This window comes from Alligator mississippiensis, chromosome 12 (assembly GCF_030867095.1).
Source record: "Alligator mississippiensis isolate rAllMis1 chromosome 12, rAllMis1, whole genome shotgun sequence".
NCBI classification, from domain to species: domain Eukaryota; kingdom Metazoa; phylum Chordata; order Crocodylia; family Alligatoridae; genus Alligator; species Alligator mississippiensis.
Window position 1 is genome coordinate 58,000,625 of NC_081835.1, and position 16,359 is coordinate 58,016,983.

The 16,359-nt window shown below is 48.6% G+C and overlaps 1 protein-coding gene and 1 long non-coding RNA gene across 2 annotated transcripts; one reads left to right on the forward strand and one right to left on the reverse strand.

Moving 5' to 3' along the window:
- Positions 1 to 848: 848 nt before the first annotated feature.
- KYAT1 (kynurenine aminotransferase 1) lies at positions 849 to 11,294 on the reverse strand. The gene is made up of 13 exons (XM_059715603.1): positions 11,056 to 11,294; positions 9,512 to 9,570; positions 9,136 to 9,286; positions 8,514 to 8,663; positions 7,928 to 8,014; positions 7,214 to 7,342; positions 6,384 to 6,504; positions 5,917 to 5,993; positions 5,472 to 5,561; positions 5,057 to 5,243; positions 4,226 to 4,302; positions 3,486 to 3,572; positions 849 to 2,068 (listed from the first exon to the last, which is right to left on the reverse strand). The coding sequence occupies exons 2-13, from the start codon at positions 9,562 to 9,564 to the stop codon at positions 2,000 to 2,002; spliced, it is 1,278 nt and encodes a 425-aa protein (XP_059571586.1). The 5' UTR covers positions 9,565 to 9,570; positions 11,056 to 11,294; the 3' UTR covers positions 849 to 1,999.
- Positions 3,568 to 7,903, forward strand: LOC132244477 (uncharacterized). Its single transcript, XR_009455921.1, has 2 exons — positions 3,568 to 3,706; positions 7,717 to 7,903. It is a non-coding gene; the product is annotated as an uncharacterized LOC132244477 (long non-coding RNA).
- Positions 11,295 to 16,359: the final 5,065 nt, after the last annotated feature.

The following is a 16,359-nucleotide window of genomic DNA, read 5'->3' on the forward strand; positions in this document are numbered from 1 at the left end:
CGCCACTCGTAATGCGGGGGGCTTTGGGGTGGGGGGGAGATGCACGAGAACAGCAAGGAAGCTATATTTTAAATGCAGTACCAACCATTCTTGGTAATACATAGGAAAAGAGGAGTGGAAGGGGCCCCTCAGGGGCAGCTGGTCCAAGGTCCTGCTCCAGGCAGGCTCCCCCTGAACCTTCCCAGGATGTTTCTAAAGACCTCCCATTTCCACTCATGACAGTCTCCATCTTTTGAAGCACGAGACACTTCCTGCGCATTCGCCCAACAACACCGCGCAGTCGCGTGGCGGTTACAACCCGTGCTAACAGCCGCTGCGCAGTGTTGTTGGGCTAATGTGCGCTAAGCGTCACTAAACAACCAAGCGCCGGCGCTACCGTGCAGTACCTCTAGTTACTGCAAGTTTAGTTAGTACTTTATTAAGCAAGTACTAACTAAATGTGCCGCAGCTAAGTCGCATTCGTGAATGTGTAGACGTGCCCTCTGAGGTGTAAGAAGTACTTTATGTTGTTTTGTCATTTAGCCAGAGACGATTTACGGCCAAGCAGGCAGGAGTCTCAGGAGTGACCCACTGCGCTGTGCGCTTGTGTATGGGGGGTGTGGGGAAACGCAGGACTTACTCTTTAGTCTGGACCCCATAACCAAAACCAGCTCTGCATCCACTGGCTCAAGTCTGCAAGATGATTTTCCCTCTTAGTTTCATTTACGTAGCTCTACCCTTGGCCCCTTGTGTATATCTCAGCGATGTTAACCATAGCCCATTTGCACCCACAGGAAAATCCTGCTGCTGGCTACAGCTGAAGGTGGACTGTAGCAAACACCAAAAGCATTTAGTAGACAAACCCCTACTTCTGTTTGACCATTTTAGTCATTTAAATGTGTAGGACAAATGCTTCTCATTACAGTTACATACAGCTCTATCATGGTTTAAGATGCTGATTTACATGTGTTTACTTTCACCTTAGGCCCCCCCCCCCATATTTAAATTAAGATGTCACAACAAAGTGAATGATCAAAATCTAGTCCACGCTCTGTGAAAAATAATCCATTTCTCAAATGGGAGTGTATGACAAACACAAGTACAGAAACCAGAGCCCTCTGCTGCTCTCCTCAAAGCCACGCAACTCATAGCTGAATTTCTGTAAAGCACTGGAGATGTTATTAGACAACAGAAAAGGAAGCCAGGTCCTTCACTCTTACTTTCTTCCCTCTGCATCTGATGTTGAGCATTTTTTGAAGGTCCAAAGCACTTGTTCTGCTATTTGGGAAATGCTGTGCTAGGTGCTGATAAAGTGCAGTTGATGGAGTTTGAAGGATAGATGGGCAGGGTTTCAGATTAAACTTCTTGCTAAAACAAGTTTTCTAGATCACCTGGTTGTCCAGTTCGCGGTGATTTCCTTCAGAGATGCAAAATGGTAGAACAGAATGGACCAGAGGGAAAAGTGCTGGGTTTAAGGACTCCAGTGACCTAGGATGTCTGAGCTCAGCCAGTCAGCCTCGCAGTAATATTATTCAGTGCCATCTGGGAAACCTAGGTTCTGCTGAGACTGCCTGCGCCACGCAAGTGCAACAGCATGGGGAAGTGCCCCCAAGAAGTCTAAGCCAGCTCTCCTGTCTCATGATGACTTCAGAGGTGGGGAAAAGAAGATCCTCACCAATAACCTGGCAGCTATTTGTGCTATCTGTTTTATCTGCAAGAATCCCAGGGTAAATAGATTATAAATAGGAATTATAAAGTATTTCCAGTGTACCTACAGGGTTGCCAGTCCTAGGGGGCAGTGGAACACTTTACAGTGACATAAAGTTTTGAACCAGGCCCAAGGGCTGACAACCATCTTGCCTGAGCAAACAGGAGAAGTGGCTGAAATCTAGTGATGCAGTAAATAGCTAAAATCAAGACCCTAGGCAAGAGTCTGTAACCACGCTGGCTGCAATAAGAGGAGCAGGACACAGCGGAGCATGGCAAAATGAAAAAAAGCCCCGTACTCTGTCTAGTGGGATCATGGACCAGTTTTCTTCAGCTTCCATTGCTGCAGTATGTCTTCTGCTGCCTTCAGCGTAGCTTCCTCCTAATCAAACATCACTCAGTCAGTACCAGCAGGCTCCAGTGCCCAAACCCTCAATTATCCACACCGCATAGTAAAATAACAGAATGCGCTATTCAAACCCCTACTTCTATTCTACAAGACCACAAATGCTACACACATGGGATCAGGAAGGGCAGCCACTTCTGTGCACAGGCCCAGCAATCTCAAAGCAGCAAGAGAGGACATTTTGGCCAAATGCACAGGAGCAAAGCTCTATGCTTTTTAAGTTTAGTCTGATGTCTCTGGTGACTGTGGGAATATCTACAGTGCAGCCTTGATGCTCCCAGGGGGACTGTTCTCAAGCCACCCTAGTTCCTATCCCAGTGATTCTCAACCAAGGTGTTGCAATACCTGGGGTTGCTGAGAGATCCTTTTGAGGGTGCTATGCAATATTAGCACTATTAGGTACGCAAGCACCTTCCCTTGATTTACAAGATAAACCAGAGATCCTGAATAGGAATTCATGATGTCAAAAACATTCTGACCTGTCATGGTCTTTCTGAATTCTTTGAAACGGAAGAATTGCTCTATTGTTTTTCTGTAGTCAAAAAAACAAGTTAAAGCTAACAGCTGGCATTTTCCGAGGGGACTTTTGAGTCTAACAAAGGGTGCCTTGAGTCTAAAATGGCTGAGAACCACTGCCTTATCTTCTCCCACTCCACATATGCCCAACCTGCAAATGAGGATGCAAAGTTGTGCTGAGGACACCTCCATCACCACTCTCGAGCAAGCCAGGACCAAGATCTCAAGAGCGGTGGCAGGAATCATCCTTAGCTTAGCTCCAAAGACTTATTTCCAGGTTTGGTGCTTAGAAAGTGGGATTGGGCAGATGGAACATGTTTGAAAATTGTGGGTCTGGGAGCCTTGGGGAAATGGTGTGTAGACAGACACTGCAAGCATACAGAACACAGATCAGGATCTCAGGTGAAAGTGTGCTGCACTGATCTCACTTTATCTGCCTCTGAAAGCTGAAGAACTGAGCCCATCCTGCCAGATCTTAAACCAGTGGTTCCACTTACCTGTTCTGTGTTGTAAACCCATGAATCAAGCATCTATCCTGGCATCAAAAAAGCCCAAGGTCTGCCCAAGCTGGTTCATCAGCTAGCACAGTTAAGGAAGCCCCCGTTCTACTGCCAATGGGACACAAGGGGTGATGTGATTAGTGTTATGTCTGATGCCTTTGCCTGAAAGACTAAGAGTCTTTCTTACAATTGGGCTCAGTGGGGACAGCCTTCAGCACAAGGGCACAGCTTGGTTTGCATGCAGGCATCTGGAACTAGGACAGGACTCTTGAACCTCTCTGCAGCCTGGCCTGGCCCTGCCTGGCATTCACCTCATCACTGGAACAGTCAGTACCTTGACCCCACTTATCTGAGGCTGGCTCTCCCAGGCACCTCACCTTCACAAAGCAGAACCGAATTAAATGGTCAAAATTCCTTTTCTGTGCAGTGCTGTAGAAAGCAGAGACGGGGATGGCAGCTAAGCCCTGTAAAGGGAGCAGAGAAGGAGAACATGAGAACATTGCATTACTCCCCTCTCAGCTTCTGCAGAATCTCACATAACCTCTGATCATCAGAAGCCACAGATCTGCACAAGGTTCAGCGCTCACAGAAACTGCAGGTAAGGCTCACTTCTAGTGGCTTGCTCTTCTCAAGATTAGTGATAAACTTCTCAATAGAAGCCAACTGTTGCCAGGCAAACCTGATGTAATCCTCCTCTATCTCTCTTACGTCCTTGGGGGACTCAGTACTGAAAGCCTCTGTTGTCACAGGGACTATCAGCATGGGGGAGGATGGCGCTGGCAGAAGGATGTAACAAGGTTGTCACCTGGAGAAGGCATCACAGAGAGGGTAGCAGTCCCTGACTTCTGAGGCAGCTGGGCAGAAAGTGGGTATATGAACATCTGGCTAATGAAAGGGAGGGCAATGATGAACTCTAGTAGACACCAGGACAGGGAAGTGGTTGCAAATTAGAAAAGGTGGAGCAACGGTAGCCAGTCCCAGAGCTCTACAACAGCAGGACCAACTGTTTCAAGTCAATGCACCACTGCCAACACAAGCGTTGAACTGAAGTAGAGCAAAGAGAATGGCGAAACCCACTCAGAATACAAGCACCATGGGAAGGGACAGAGGTGTGTACCTTATTCTTGATCATCCACTTTATGAACCGAGAATCGTAGGGTTCCTCACAGTCAGGGAGATCAGGCACTTCAGCTTCTGCAAGACACGCACGGCAATGTGGGCAAGGAGAATGGTGGCACAAACGAGTCGTAGATAGATTTCCAAACCAGGCCAAATGCCAGTGAGAACTGAGATGCTCTTGAGGGCGAGAACATGCATCCATCTTCTCTAAGGACTTGAATTTAAACTGCCTCAGGCCACAGGTGGAAATGCATGTGGCCATTTCATTCTATTACTGGGCAGTAGAGCACATTTGCTGGTCTTGTTTCAAAGGAAGCCCCAGACCAGGACAGCCCCTCTTCTACAACTGATCATAGGCTACAGTTATGTGAGTTTGTAGATGGCTGGGGGAGATGACACAGCATCTGTCCACACTGCTCAATTTAATACAGTGCTATTAAGTCAGGACTACACTAAGCACTACATTTACTCACTCACATACCAAATTCATGCTTCGTCCTTTCCTTTCCCTTCCTAATGAACAGTGGGGAACACAGGGCGCATCTACATGCACATTAAATTTAATACCTCCAGTATGAGGCACTAAGTAAATGCACTAATACACAGTAGAGCAAGCGCATACTTTTAAGGTGACACTTAATGTGCAGTAGCTTATTCTACCACACATTAGTGTGTTAGCACAGTTATATATGCACCACTTTTATAAGCAATATAATAGGCTACTGCATATTAAAGCTTTTTTCTAGACTTTGCAGGACCCAATGCCCCAGTGGTGAACTTCAGCCTTCGGTAGGAAGGACAGGAGCAGGTGCAACAGCCCCAGACTTACTGAAGTCAGAGAGGTCTGCAATCAGGAAGTAGGTGCCCTCCGGGATGATGGGCTTCATGCCCACGGCAAGTAGGCTCTGAACTAGCCGGTCCCGCTTCTGCTGCAGCTCCTGAGGCAGCTGGACAAAATAACTCTCTGGCTTCCCATAGCGCTCAAACTCTCTTTGAAACCCTTGAGCCACTGCTTCCTGCAGGGAGGGAGGAACTCAAAGCCAGTGGAAAACACCCTTGCGTACGCTCAGAGCATTCTCTGACAGGAACAGAGACATTCTTGCAGTTTGCTAAAGACCCAAGAATGAGAGTTTTCACTCTTTCCCAGATTCACAGGGGACAAGGGGTGGGTAAAACTATGCTGGGCCTGGAACTTGGCAGAGGGACTATGGACACAAGAGCCTCCCCAGAAGCATTCCCCTCACCTGAGCTGCTGTTGGGCAGTGATACACACAGTTCTGGTGGACAGTTCGGAGGTGTTTGAGAAGATGATCAGGCCCAAACGTCCAGCCAACCTGTTACCACAAAGAGGAGAGAGCATTTCTGATTTATAGGCATCCTACACCTGCTCACTTTCCCTCCTGCCACTTCCCCCTCTATCCCAGACAAGACCAGATCAGTCTCTAAAGCATCCTCTGGGGCCTCCAAGCCCTCAGCTTTAAAGGCACGCTCACAGAGACAGAATCCCCCATGTTACAATGCAACCTGCCTGGACAAAGCATCTGGTAGAGCAGTTTTGGGGAATAGGAAGCATAAATTTGATTTCCATTCAACCTCAGTCACAGACTCTTACAAGGGATCAAGTGAATCAGGGGGCAAAGGCAGAAAGGTTTTCCGTGAGGGAATCCTTCCCCCATTCCAGTCTGTTACCTTCCATCCTGTGGCACTGAAGGTTTTTCCAGCACTTCCAATGGTTATGGTCCGGTCCCACATTCCTGGCAAGCTGGCTGCCAACGGAACAAGAGAAGAGCAGCTGGAAGATCTTCCAGTGAACTACATCACAGGTTCAATTAGTGTATTAGTGCCACGAGGGGACCCCTGGGGCCACTGCAGTTTGTACAGCCATTGTACATTTATAAAGGGCTTCTCATTCAAATGCCTCCAAGCACTTTCAGGGAATAGTGCAGTGGGAGCAAGAGGTACCATGGCAGAGCTCTATTAGATTCCTTTAAATACTGAGTTCATTCCCAAATGCTGTCGGGGGAAGCGAGTGAAATACATTTGATTGGTCACTATTATCCCATCCCCAAGCACAGCAGCACAGTACTCTTTTTCTAGGAAGGAGATTTAGATCAAGAGTGTGCAGAGGCCCAGGTACCTCAAGCCATTCCTCTTACCAATCCGGATATGCTTCTTCCCATCATAGACCAGCCACTCATACACTTCATCACTGAAGCACAGGACATCGTGTTTCACACACAGGTCTGCAATAAGCTCCATCTCCTTCTTGCTGAACACCTATGCCAGGCAGGAGGGGGATTTTCAGGCCCAGCATGCCTTAGCCTCTGCTGTGCCTGTCCTAGGAGTCTCCACATCCCACAGTGGGTGTCCAGGCTCAGTTCAAGCAGGGCTGTGAGTTCCAGACTGTCGGCCCATTGCTCCCTCCTTGGAGCAGGAGGAGAGCTGCCAGGAACTGCCTCACAGGACGATCTCTCCCAGCATGAGTAACACTGTCCCCTCCAAGTTACAGCAGCACCCTCTGCCCACAAGGACCATGCTGTCCCTCGCAGCATGTCCTCTCATCCAGATTCCATAGACAGGGATTCCCCTTTTGACTCTGGGATGAGATGCTCATTGCTAGACCTAGGGAGCTGACTGTGAGCTTGGAAGATGCTCTCTGTCTGTCGGAAATGACAGATAAGGCTCTAAACCAACCCACCCCAGAGCAACAAGTGCAGTGTGCTAACACTGGGTCGTCCCTTTGGGCGCAACTTTTCTCCCCCCTTCTTACTCTTTGTTCAAAGGTGAGTGATATGACTTCTGTGAAATGGGACCCTCAGCGGACCGTCTTAGGGCCACCCCTGACTTGTCTGCCTACCCAGTCCTCTCAGGAGCTTCAGGCAGGAGAAGACTGAGGCACAATGCAAGTGCAGGCTCTAGGGAGACAACCAGCACTGGTTTCTTCAGTTCAGCACTTTCAGCCCTCTCACAACCACCGCAGCATTACCTTCCCCAAGGGGTTGTTGGGTGAGTTCAGGACAATGGCCTTGGTTCGTCTGGTAAACTTGGAAGCCAGCTCTGCTGGGTCCAGCTGCCAATCTCCACTGGACATCAGTTTTCCAGGTGCTGGAGTTTTCTGGAGAGGTCAGAGAGAGGGAGTTATGCTCTAAGAAACAAATGATGTCTGGAGATTGGGGCGACCTTACACTGTGCTCTGGCTAGGAGTGTCTCTGAGTCTTTATAACAATATATTGCTCATTTCCTACATCTCTATTTGAGTGTCTCAAAGCACTTTGCCAACAGAATTAATTAAGCCACCCAATTGCACTCTTGTTGAAATAAGTCAATGTCTTTGCCCTGATTTTAAAGATGGGTAAATTGAGGCACAAAGTATTGTAGTGTCCAAGCCCAGGTAGTATAGCGATTCAGTGGGAGTGTCAGGAATGGAGGCCTTGTTCCTAGTTAGGACTGGCTGGAAAAGAGAGTTGACCTCTCATGTTTGAATTTTAGGGGGAAAAAAATCAACCTGAATCAGGATGAAAAGACAAGAAATTAGAATTTTCCTGTTACAAAGTTTGTAAAAAAGTATCCCACTTCAGGAGGACTGAAAGGTAACCAGCCCCTGGACTGCCTGATTCCACAGGGTGGGTTGGTCTACACATGCTGTTACTAAGATGAATAAACTCCTTAAAATCGATGACTTGCTTTGATGCCCACTTACTGGTCGCAGTGGTATGAACACTGGAGTCCCCCCAGCCATCTTCACCATTGGCTCATAGCAGTCAAAGTAGGGTTCAATGATAATCACCTGCAAAGGACAAGAGGCAGCGTCAGGGATCTCACAGTCCCGCTCTTATCATTGCTATGGGATGCAGGGAGATATACAGGGGGCAGGAGATGTCACTTCTAGATGTAAATTCATTAGTTTAAGCTTAAGCTCTTTAATCCCAAAGTGGCTGGGTACTAGAAAGAAGAAATGACTAACATGGGCAGAAAAAAACTTTTGGCACTGTTGGAAATGAGAAGGTTGGCTGGTGCCCACTGGGCGATGCATTTTCTCACTGGGAACCAAAACAGCGGATGGCTGAAGAGGAGTGGGATTTGCAAAACCCCTTCTCTACAGAAGGTTAGCTCTGAGCACCCTGCTCCGGGAATCAGAGAGCCCTTAACAAGCAGACCAGCCCTTGCACAGGATGGCCTGTGTCACTAAACAAAAGCCTCTCCTTTCATGCCCAACTTCACTGTGCTGAAGCAGGACTAAATGCAGATGCCAGGGCAGTTGTAGTATAGCCAGAGTCCTCTGTTACCTCATCTCCACTATCGACCAGAGCCTGGAAACAACAGAACAGAGCCTCGTATGCCCCAACAGTCACCATTACATTGGTCAAAGGATCGATGTCTTGACCTAGGAGCTTCCCAAAAAAGCGGGCCAGGATGGTCACCAGAGCCGGGTGTCCCTGTAGGGGGAGAGAGTGTGAGATGTACAACTCTAACTGGATTCGCCTCTTCAACGCTGTGGATGCATAAAGGCATGTAAGTAGCAAAACCTGTGAGTAGTGAACATTAGATGGAAGAGAAGGAGAGACATGCTTCTGCTACAGCCCTGATAGGTGAGTGGTTAGGACACTTGCCTAGAAAGCCAGACGCCCAGGTTCTTAGTCCTCTACATCCAGCAGGGGTTTGAACCCAATTCTTTCTGCTGAAGTCTAGAGGACTTTACCCTGCTTTCTTTTTTACAGAGAGCATTCAGCATGAAGCCTCTTGTCTCCCCTCCCTCTCAAAGAAGAATCAGGGACTCCCCAACTCCACTTGCCCAGCCAGGGCATCTATTCTACTTCCTCTGGACAACTGAGGTCTTTAGGAGCTGTCTGAGTCAAAGGCTAGTGGGGAGAGCAGCAACTGCTGTAGAAGGAGAATGCTGTCACGCACAAAGACCCGGGTGTACTGGTGCAGCATGGCATTCTCTCCGCTGACAGCCTTCACAAATGCCTCCTTCACGAAGTCTGGTGGAGAGAAGTCAGGGAAGCCCTGGCCAAGGTCCAGAGTTGGGTAAGTGGCAGCCAGTTTCACAAACTCCACCCTGCAGAGAGCAAACCACAGAGAATTAAAGGGTTCAGGAAGCCTGCCTAGGCACAGCCTCTGACTAAGGTCTCTTTGTATAAAAGAGAACAGGTAATTTCTGCCAGGCATGCAAGGGGTGGAGCTAGCATTATCTCCTTGGCCTGCATTTGTGCCGGTTATATCTTATGTCAGGCTTCCAGAGTATGCTGTTTCATGTTTCCTAACTCCAGTCAGGCAGACTTACCAGATATTCTTGTCCAGTCCTTCCAGCTTCTGAGATCCAACTGGCCTTGACATTTTTGCCTACAGGAAGGAAGGAAAAGGGAGAGAGAAAAGGAGAAAGAGTTAAATGCTTTCACTAACCCCAAGATGGACCAGCACCCAAGAGAGCTAGGCACTGTAGAAACACAGAACAAAAAGGCAGCTCCTTAACTTACAACCTAAGTCCAAGATAAAAGACAACAGCTGGATGCAGAGAAACAGACAAAGAGATGATCCTGGCCAGCAAGATGGGCAGTGGTTTAAGCCTAATAACTTCCTTGCTGGTGTCAAGGTTTTGGTAGGTATCATTGGTACGTGGTGCATGACCCATGGCCGTGTCCAGATGTTTGGGACCTGGGGTGCCAGGTAGCTTTACCCCTGCTGAGCTCACCTCGGAGTGGCCAGAGGCTCTTTGAGAGGTGGGGGGTACCTTTTATAATTGAGAGGCCTTACAGACTTAGGAGTAGTTAGTTACAGAATTTAATTTTATACAGGGAATAATTATAATATGCAAGCAAATATTATATTATATCAAAAGTTGGAAATACTCGATTTACAATAATACCACCAGCGTGAGTTTATACAAAAATAGCAGTTAGTGAATATCTACGCTTAAGAGACGATTAAGTGGACTGATACAAAGCTAATAACTTATAACTATGCTAAATACTCATTATATTAATCCCCTAATTAATTATTCACATCTAATAACTGTTCACCCCAATTTATGCCCGAAGAATGGAGGGCGGGGCAGTGCCTCACTCCTGTCATGGTGCATGTTGAGGGCTCCAGCTGTCCTGGGCTATCCCTCGCAGGCCCTGGCATCTTGCAGTCTGCAGAGGCTCTTCTCACTCCAGACTCCTGAAAACACGTTCCTCCCCCCGCACCTTCGTGCACACTTCTCTCCCTGAGTACGGCCTCTCCAAACCCACACAGCTATTTATGCAATTGAGCACGCTGAGCCTTTTTACACGCCACAAAATTGGTCTTTAAAGCAGCTTAAATGCCCTTTTGCACTGCTTTAATGGCACTGCGGGCTACACTGTCAGTGGCGTGTTGCGCACTAAATGACTTTGGGACGTAGCAAAATAAAACATGTCCGAGGTGTTTTAGTTTGCTCCCTTAGTAGGCGCAGAGGGAAGCCCCGGGCCCAAGCAGCGGAGGGGCTGTGTGGGCAGCCCGGCGGCAGCCCATGCAGGCACGCCCCGCTGAAGGGAAAAAAAAAGCGGCAAGCCTGATTTTTGTTCTTTTCTCCCCAGAACCTGCCTGCCTGCTAGAGCCGCGCGGGGCCTGGTGCTTCCCTGGTGCCCCCAGGACCGCCCAGGCTGGGTGCTGCCTGGCAGGGGCTGTCGCAGCCGTGGAGGGAAGCACCGGCCCCCCTGAAGCTCAGGGACTGCTCTGCCCGCTGGCAGCTCGCCCTCCCCACCCTCGCCGCCAGAGAAGCAAGTCAGGATTGGGCTGACCCTTGTGCACACACCACCAGGGTTTACTTTGGTTTAAATGGAGGGTGGTCACGTTCTTACCCACCCCAAGTTTCCAAGCCCAGCGGGGAATCGGCGTCCTGCTCTCTAGGGGCTCCCCGGAGCCACGTCCCCACCCAAAGGGCTTTGTGAAGCTGGCTCACAAGCTCTGAGCGCTCCTGCTAGGGCCTGCTCTCTCCTGCTCGACCCTCAGGTGCTACACTGGTCTCACAAAGGCTTCAGTGGGCACCGGGGTAGGACCATGCTGCAGGCTTGCTCAGCGCCTCCCTGCTCCCCTGCCGGGACACCAGGGTTTAGGGAAGCCACCAGCCAATCCCCAGGCTGGGATTCTCCCGGGCTCCCAAACTGATTAGTGAATCTTGAATCCTCCCACTGGGGATAATCCTGGACTACAAGTACGAGGTCCCGACTGGGACAAAACTGATGGTAGTTCCTGGTAAGCTGTCCTGGCTGGGACAATCTTCAAGCTTTCAGGCAGAGCCCCACCTAGGACACTCTGAAGGCAAGGGCCCCTTAAGCTGCCTGTCACATCAGGAAGGTTTTCAAAGAGGACAGGGAGATGGCTTTGCAATGTCTAGGTGGAGTATGACAGCACAGGAAGAAACACAAAGACACTTGTATGAGAAGTGAAGACAGGGGTGTTGGTCGTAGCCGTGTTGGTCTAAGGACACGGGCAGACAAGGTTCTGTGGGTAAATCCGGTATCTTTTATTAAACCAACTCAAATAGTTGGAAGAATTCTTCTTAGCAAGTGTTCGGGCACAAACGCCCTTCGTCAGGCTGTGGAAGTGTCTGCAGACGGTCTGTGCTCTTCCTGGATGGAGTGGTAAAGCAGCCAGCGACCAGTACGTGTGCAAGAAAGCCAGTCAGTTCAAATGTAAATTGGAGTGGTCAGCAGGTGAGAGACAGGTGTGGGGGAAGGGGAAATGAAAGTGGCTGTAGTCAAAGGATGAGAGACAGGAGGGTGGGGGGAAGGGAACGAGACTAGCAGGTAAAAGGTGGAGGGTTTACGTGGGAAGTGAGATGTCGGGCAGGTTATAATGTGTCATAAGTCCACTGTCTATTTTTAGGCCATGATTTTTTGTATCCAGTAGGTTGATGAAGTGAAGATTGTAGGCTCATCTGTGGCAGGTATTTTGCAAATTCCCTTCGAGGATCAGGACTGAGAGATTGGAGAGCGAGTAGTTTTCTTGTGAGAAATTTGCCCCCACAGGTAGTTGGGTATTCTTGTCTTCGATGGATTTCTCGTGCGCGCTCATCCTGGTGCACAGTTGTTGTTTGGTCTTTCCTACATATTTTCCATTGGGGCATTTGGTGCATTGGATGAGAGGTAATATCCAAGGAGTAATGTGTGCTGATCCAAGGAGTAATGTGTGCTTGGTTCTTCTATTCAGAGCCTTTTGAACTACCTCCCAGTAGACAAAGCAGTATGGAGTTTCTTGAAGAAGCAGAGGTGAGGACATCTGTACTTTTTGTCCTTATGTTACAAGAGTCCGTAGTGTTTTGGGGTGGAAGGGGGAGCAGGCATACTGTACTTTTCTAAATAGTGGTGTAAACTTGCATGCCTTTGCCTGGAAGAATGTGTTTTCTTGTCCCTTTCGTCTTGGAGAGAGAAGCTGGCTGATGGCTCCTGGAAGAGAAGGTCAGCTGTTCGCTGGCCGAGCAGGATGGCTCTGAGACCTCTGTCCGAGTTTAGTTGGATGTTTGGGGGGGCTTGGGGGTTCTACCACAGTACAACAGTTGTGCCAGTGCTTCATGTCTTACAGTAAACTCATTCTCACCTGGAATGTATGCCTAAAGGCCCGGGCCCAGAGCACTGCATGCATTCAACCTAACTTCATAGATTCATAGATTAATTCATAGACGTTTGGGTCAGAACGGACCTTAGTGGATCATTGAGTCCAAGCCCCTGCCCTGGCCGGGAAAGACTGCTGAGGTCAGATGACCCCAGCCTCCTTTTAAAGACCCCCAAGATAGGGGACAGCACTACCTCCCTTGGAAGCCCATTCCAGATTTTGGCAACCCTTGCTGTAAAGAAGTTCTTTCTGATGTCTAACCTAAATCTGTTCTCTGTCAGTTTGTGGCCATTGTTCCTAGTTACTCCAAGGGGTGCCCTGGTAAACAGAGCATCTCCTATTCCTTGCTGTCCCCCCCGACGAATTTGTAAGTGGCCAGGAAATCACCTCAGCCTTCTCTTGTGGAGGCTGAAGAGATGCACCTGCTAATGCATGATAAAGTTTGGTTAGCTTTATTGATCACTTAGTCACATCGACAACTCACGTTCATCTTGGAGTCAAGAGTGACTTTCCGCTGCTGTGCTACTGAAAGGGTCCTCCCCCAGGCTGTAAGTGTGCTGGTGATTCCTTCTCCCTAGATGCAGCATCTTGCATTTGTCCTTATTGAACTGCATCCTATTCTGTTCTGCCCACCTTACCAACCTGTCCAGGTCCATCTGGATTCATTCCCTACCCTCTGGTGTGTTAACTTTACCCCACAATTTGGTATCATCTGCAAATCTGGACAGAGTGCTTTCCACGCCCTCATCCAAGTCACTGATGAAGACCATGAATAGCACCGGTCCAAGGACTGAGCCCTGTGGGACTCCACTGCCCACCCACATCTTTCCAGGTCGATACCGACCCATCCACCACCACTCTCTGGGTGCAACCCCTAAGAGAATTTGCCACCCACCTGACCGTGTAATCATCTAAGTCACAGCTGCTCAGTTTATCTATAAGAATATAATGAGACACCTTATCGAAGGCCTTCTTAAAGTCCAAGTAGATGACATCTACCTTGACTCCTGCATCTAAACATTTTGTGACCTGCTCATAAACAAGTTAGTCAGCCACTATCTACCTGCTATGAATCCGTGCTAGTTTCCCTTTAGCATCGCTTTCCCTGCTGGACTCTACAAATGTGATCCTTAATAGTTTTTCCAAAGGTTTTCCTGAGGATAGAGGTGAGACTAACTGGTCTGTAGTTACCCAGATATTCCTTCCTCCCCTTCTTGAAAATAGGGACCACATTGGCCTTTTTCCAGTCCTCTGGGACCTGACCTGAGCACCCTGAGTGCTCAAACAGCTGTGCCAGTGGCTCTGCTATGACACTGGCCAATTCCTTCGGCACCCTTGGATGAAGATCATCCAGCCCCTCCAAGTGTCTCTTCACTAAGTCGGTGCTAACAGTTGGCGGCCTGGTTTTCCCTTTATGCCTGTCTATGATCCAATGGGGAGATTTGTCCTGATCCAAGTTTAGGAATACAGAGTCAAAAACTCATTGAAGAGCTCAGCTTTGTCCCCACTATCTGTCACTAATCGCCCTAGTTTGTCTTGTAGGGGGCCTATGCTACCCTGCACCTTCTTTTTGGTCCCCATATATACCCTGAAGAGGGACCTTTTGTTGTCTTTAAATTTTGTTGCCAGCCTGGGCTCCATTTCTGCTTTGGCCTTTCTGACTGCCTCCCTGTAAGGGTGGGCATAGTAAGTACACTCCGTCTTGGTAGCTACCCACTGCTTCCACAGCCTATATGCCTCTTTTTTTTGCTCCTAGTCTTTCTTGGACTTCCCTGTTCAGCCAAGGGTGTTTCTTGGCCCCTTTGCTCCCTTTCCTGCGCAAAGGGATTGTCTCCTGCGCCCTTAGGATTGCTCCCTTTAGGAACGACCACCCTTTCTGAACTCCTACCTCACCAATTCTCCTGTTCTTCAGTGCCTCACTAACTAATCTCCTGAGCACACTGAAGTTTGCCTTTCTGAAGTCTAGCACTTCTGCCCTACTGACTGTCTTTCCCACCCTATGCCGGATAGTGAATTCAATCAAGTGATGGTCATTGTCCCTCCCCTAGGTTACCATGTGTCAGAGACATTGAAGTCTGACTCGGAGGGAAGGTGACCTACCATAGGCCTCCAGAAAGTGGTGTGGTCAGTCAGCAGCTGTTCAGCATTCAGATAAGCCTTCCAAGGAAGTGTCCTGATTCTCCTTTTAACTTGTGAAATCTGCACCACAGTAGGAAGTGTCACAGCTGCAGGCATGAGCTTTGGGTGGTGCTATTGCTTGGCACTAATCAACGTGGAACTCTGCCCTGTTTTATTTCCTTAGTAGATCCTGATGACTAGGGGATTCTTGAACTTGTGGAAAGGAGAAGATATACTGTTGATTCAACTGACAGGGAAACCCAGGACTTCCTGGTCAGCGTAACTTTTTCAGTCTCTGGTACGTGACTTGAGATTATAGATCAGATTTTTGTCTGCATGTGCACACGCGCTCTCTTGGGATGTGATTCTTTTAGGGACAGAAGCAGTAAGCAGGTAATAGCTGATGCTTTGGGAGACCCTTTTTCTCAGAACATCTCCTGAAGGAGTGAGTGCCACATGCTGGTACAGCCCCACCAGAGTAGGAAACCACTTTATTCCATGCAAATACAGTGGATCACGGTATATCTTCATCATCTAAGATTAGTGATTAGGGTTGGGGCGGGAGGGACTTGCAGCCTGAAAGCAGTGTCCTGGTGATCAGAATGGGGACCCAGAGTGAGCACCAGGTGATTTATAGCTGGGGGAGAAACTGGAGCAGCCGAATACTCCAGATGCTGAGAACAAAGTCTCCCTGCTGTCAGGGCACTGCTGGAGCAAAGTTGTCCAACACTGCAGCTGTCTTCTATTTAAAATCTGTATGTGGATTTTTGTGTACATTGCTCTTATTAAATGCCATTTTTATGCTCTCTCAGAGCAATCCTCACCCTGCTGAGTCCCACTAGCAGATGAACCACAGTGCCCTGAAGTGTGGTCAGCCTGCTGAATGTTGGACGAGGACTTAAAACAGCACTAAGGAATGATCCAAATCCTGTGTAAATTAGTGAATGTAAGGGGGGTGGGGATATGGGGAGGGAATGTCTTTCCTTTGCCTTGGCATTGGGGTTGTTAACAACTCTCTTAGCGTGATGCTCAGCTTTTGTGCTGCTTCAGCTTCTAATAGCCGACTGTGCAGTGTTATTAGGCTAATGTGTACTAAGTGTCACTAAGCAACCATGCACCGGCGCTACTGTGCAATAACTCTAGTTACTGCAAATTTGGTTGGTACTTTATTAAGCAAGCACTAAACTAAATGTGTGGTATGTAAGGTGCATTAATGAGCGTGTAGATGTCCCCATTGAGCTGTAAAAAGTATTCTGTTGTTTTGTCATTTAGTCAGAGCCGTTTTAGGGCCAAGCAGGCAGGAGTCTCAGGAACCTGAGAGTTACCCCCTGTAGTGTGCACCTGTGTATGGGGCGCATGGGGAGGTAGAGGGAAACACAGGACTTACTCTTTAGTCTGGGCCCCATAACCAAAACCAGCTCTGCATCCACTGGCTCA